This window comes from Penaeus monodon, chromosome 23 (assembly GCF_015228065.2).
Source record: "Penaeus monodon isolate SGIC_2016 chromosome 23, NSTDA_Pmon_1, whole genome shotgun sequence".
In the NCBI taxonomy this organism is placed as follows: domain Eukaryota; kingdom Metazoa; phylum Arthropoda; class Malacostraca; order Decapoda; family Penaeidae; genus Penaeus; species Penaeus monodon.
Window position 1 is genome coordinate 34,184,421 of NC_051408.1, and position 747 is coordinate 34,185,167.

The following is a 747-nucleotide window of genomic DNA, read 5'->3' on the forward strand; positions in this document are numbered from 1 at the left end:
GCAATCCTACAACGAATGCTAATTTTTTTTCAGTGACATGGTGTCAAGTAATAAATTTATTTGATATCCAGGATATTTCTTTTTTATGAAAGTTTTATTTGTGTTGATACTTCAAGATGGATCATGCTTTTACACAATTTTAACTTGAAATTTGTGTGATATCATTTATGTACAAGAAGGTGGTACTGCTTTCCCAGGCCTCTCTCATGTAAGGTTAGCTAGCTGTCCATTACATAATGGACTTTCATCTTAGTGACTGCAGAGCTTGGTGTGTGTGTATGTAAAGAGGCATGAAGTTAACCTACAGCATGACATCTTGTTACTGTAGGTAGATGGAAATAATGGAAGTGAATGTGACTTTGACATAAATATTATCATTAACTATGGTTATAAGATGTTTTACTTAGCAAAATTAACAAAATTATCACTTAACACAAATATCACTCTTAGACAAGAGTAGTATCTTGAAAGTTTAGCTCTAATTATTATTCTCTTGGTATATCAGGTTTTGATTCAAATTGTGAAAATGAGAAGAATAATACCTTTTTCCCCACCAGGTTGAGAACTCTGTTGCAAAGACAGAAGGAGATGAAGAGGAAAGCAAGGGTGATGACACGGAGGGTGTCAAGGAACAGAAGGCAGGCACGAGTACACTGGATGAGTTTGTACATAAACCTGCAGAGAACCTAGCTCAGAAGTTACAGGTAAAATGCAAGAAATGTCAATACTTTTTCATTGTTTGAGATA

The 747-nt window shown here is 34.7% G+C and overlaps 1 protein-coding gene across 1 annotated transcript in view; it reads left to right on the forward strand.

Moving 5' to 3' along the window:
- The window catches only part of LOC119587947 (U4/U6.U5 tri-snRNP-associated protein 1-like), a gene marked incomplete at its 5' end in the record, with an annotated part of 9,750 nt that overhangs the window by 1,869 nt on the left and 7,134 nt on the right, over positions 1–747 (forward strand). Inside the window, 1 exon segment of the mRNA XM_037936658.1 lies at positions 558–704. Within this exon segment, the coding sequence (XP_037792586.1) occupies positions 558–704 (147 nt within the window).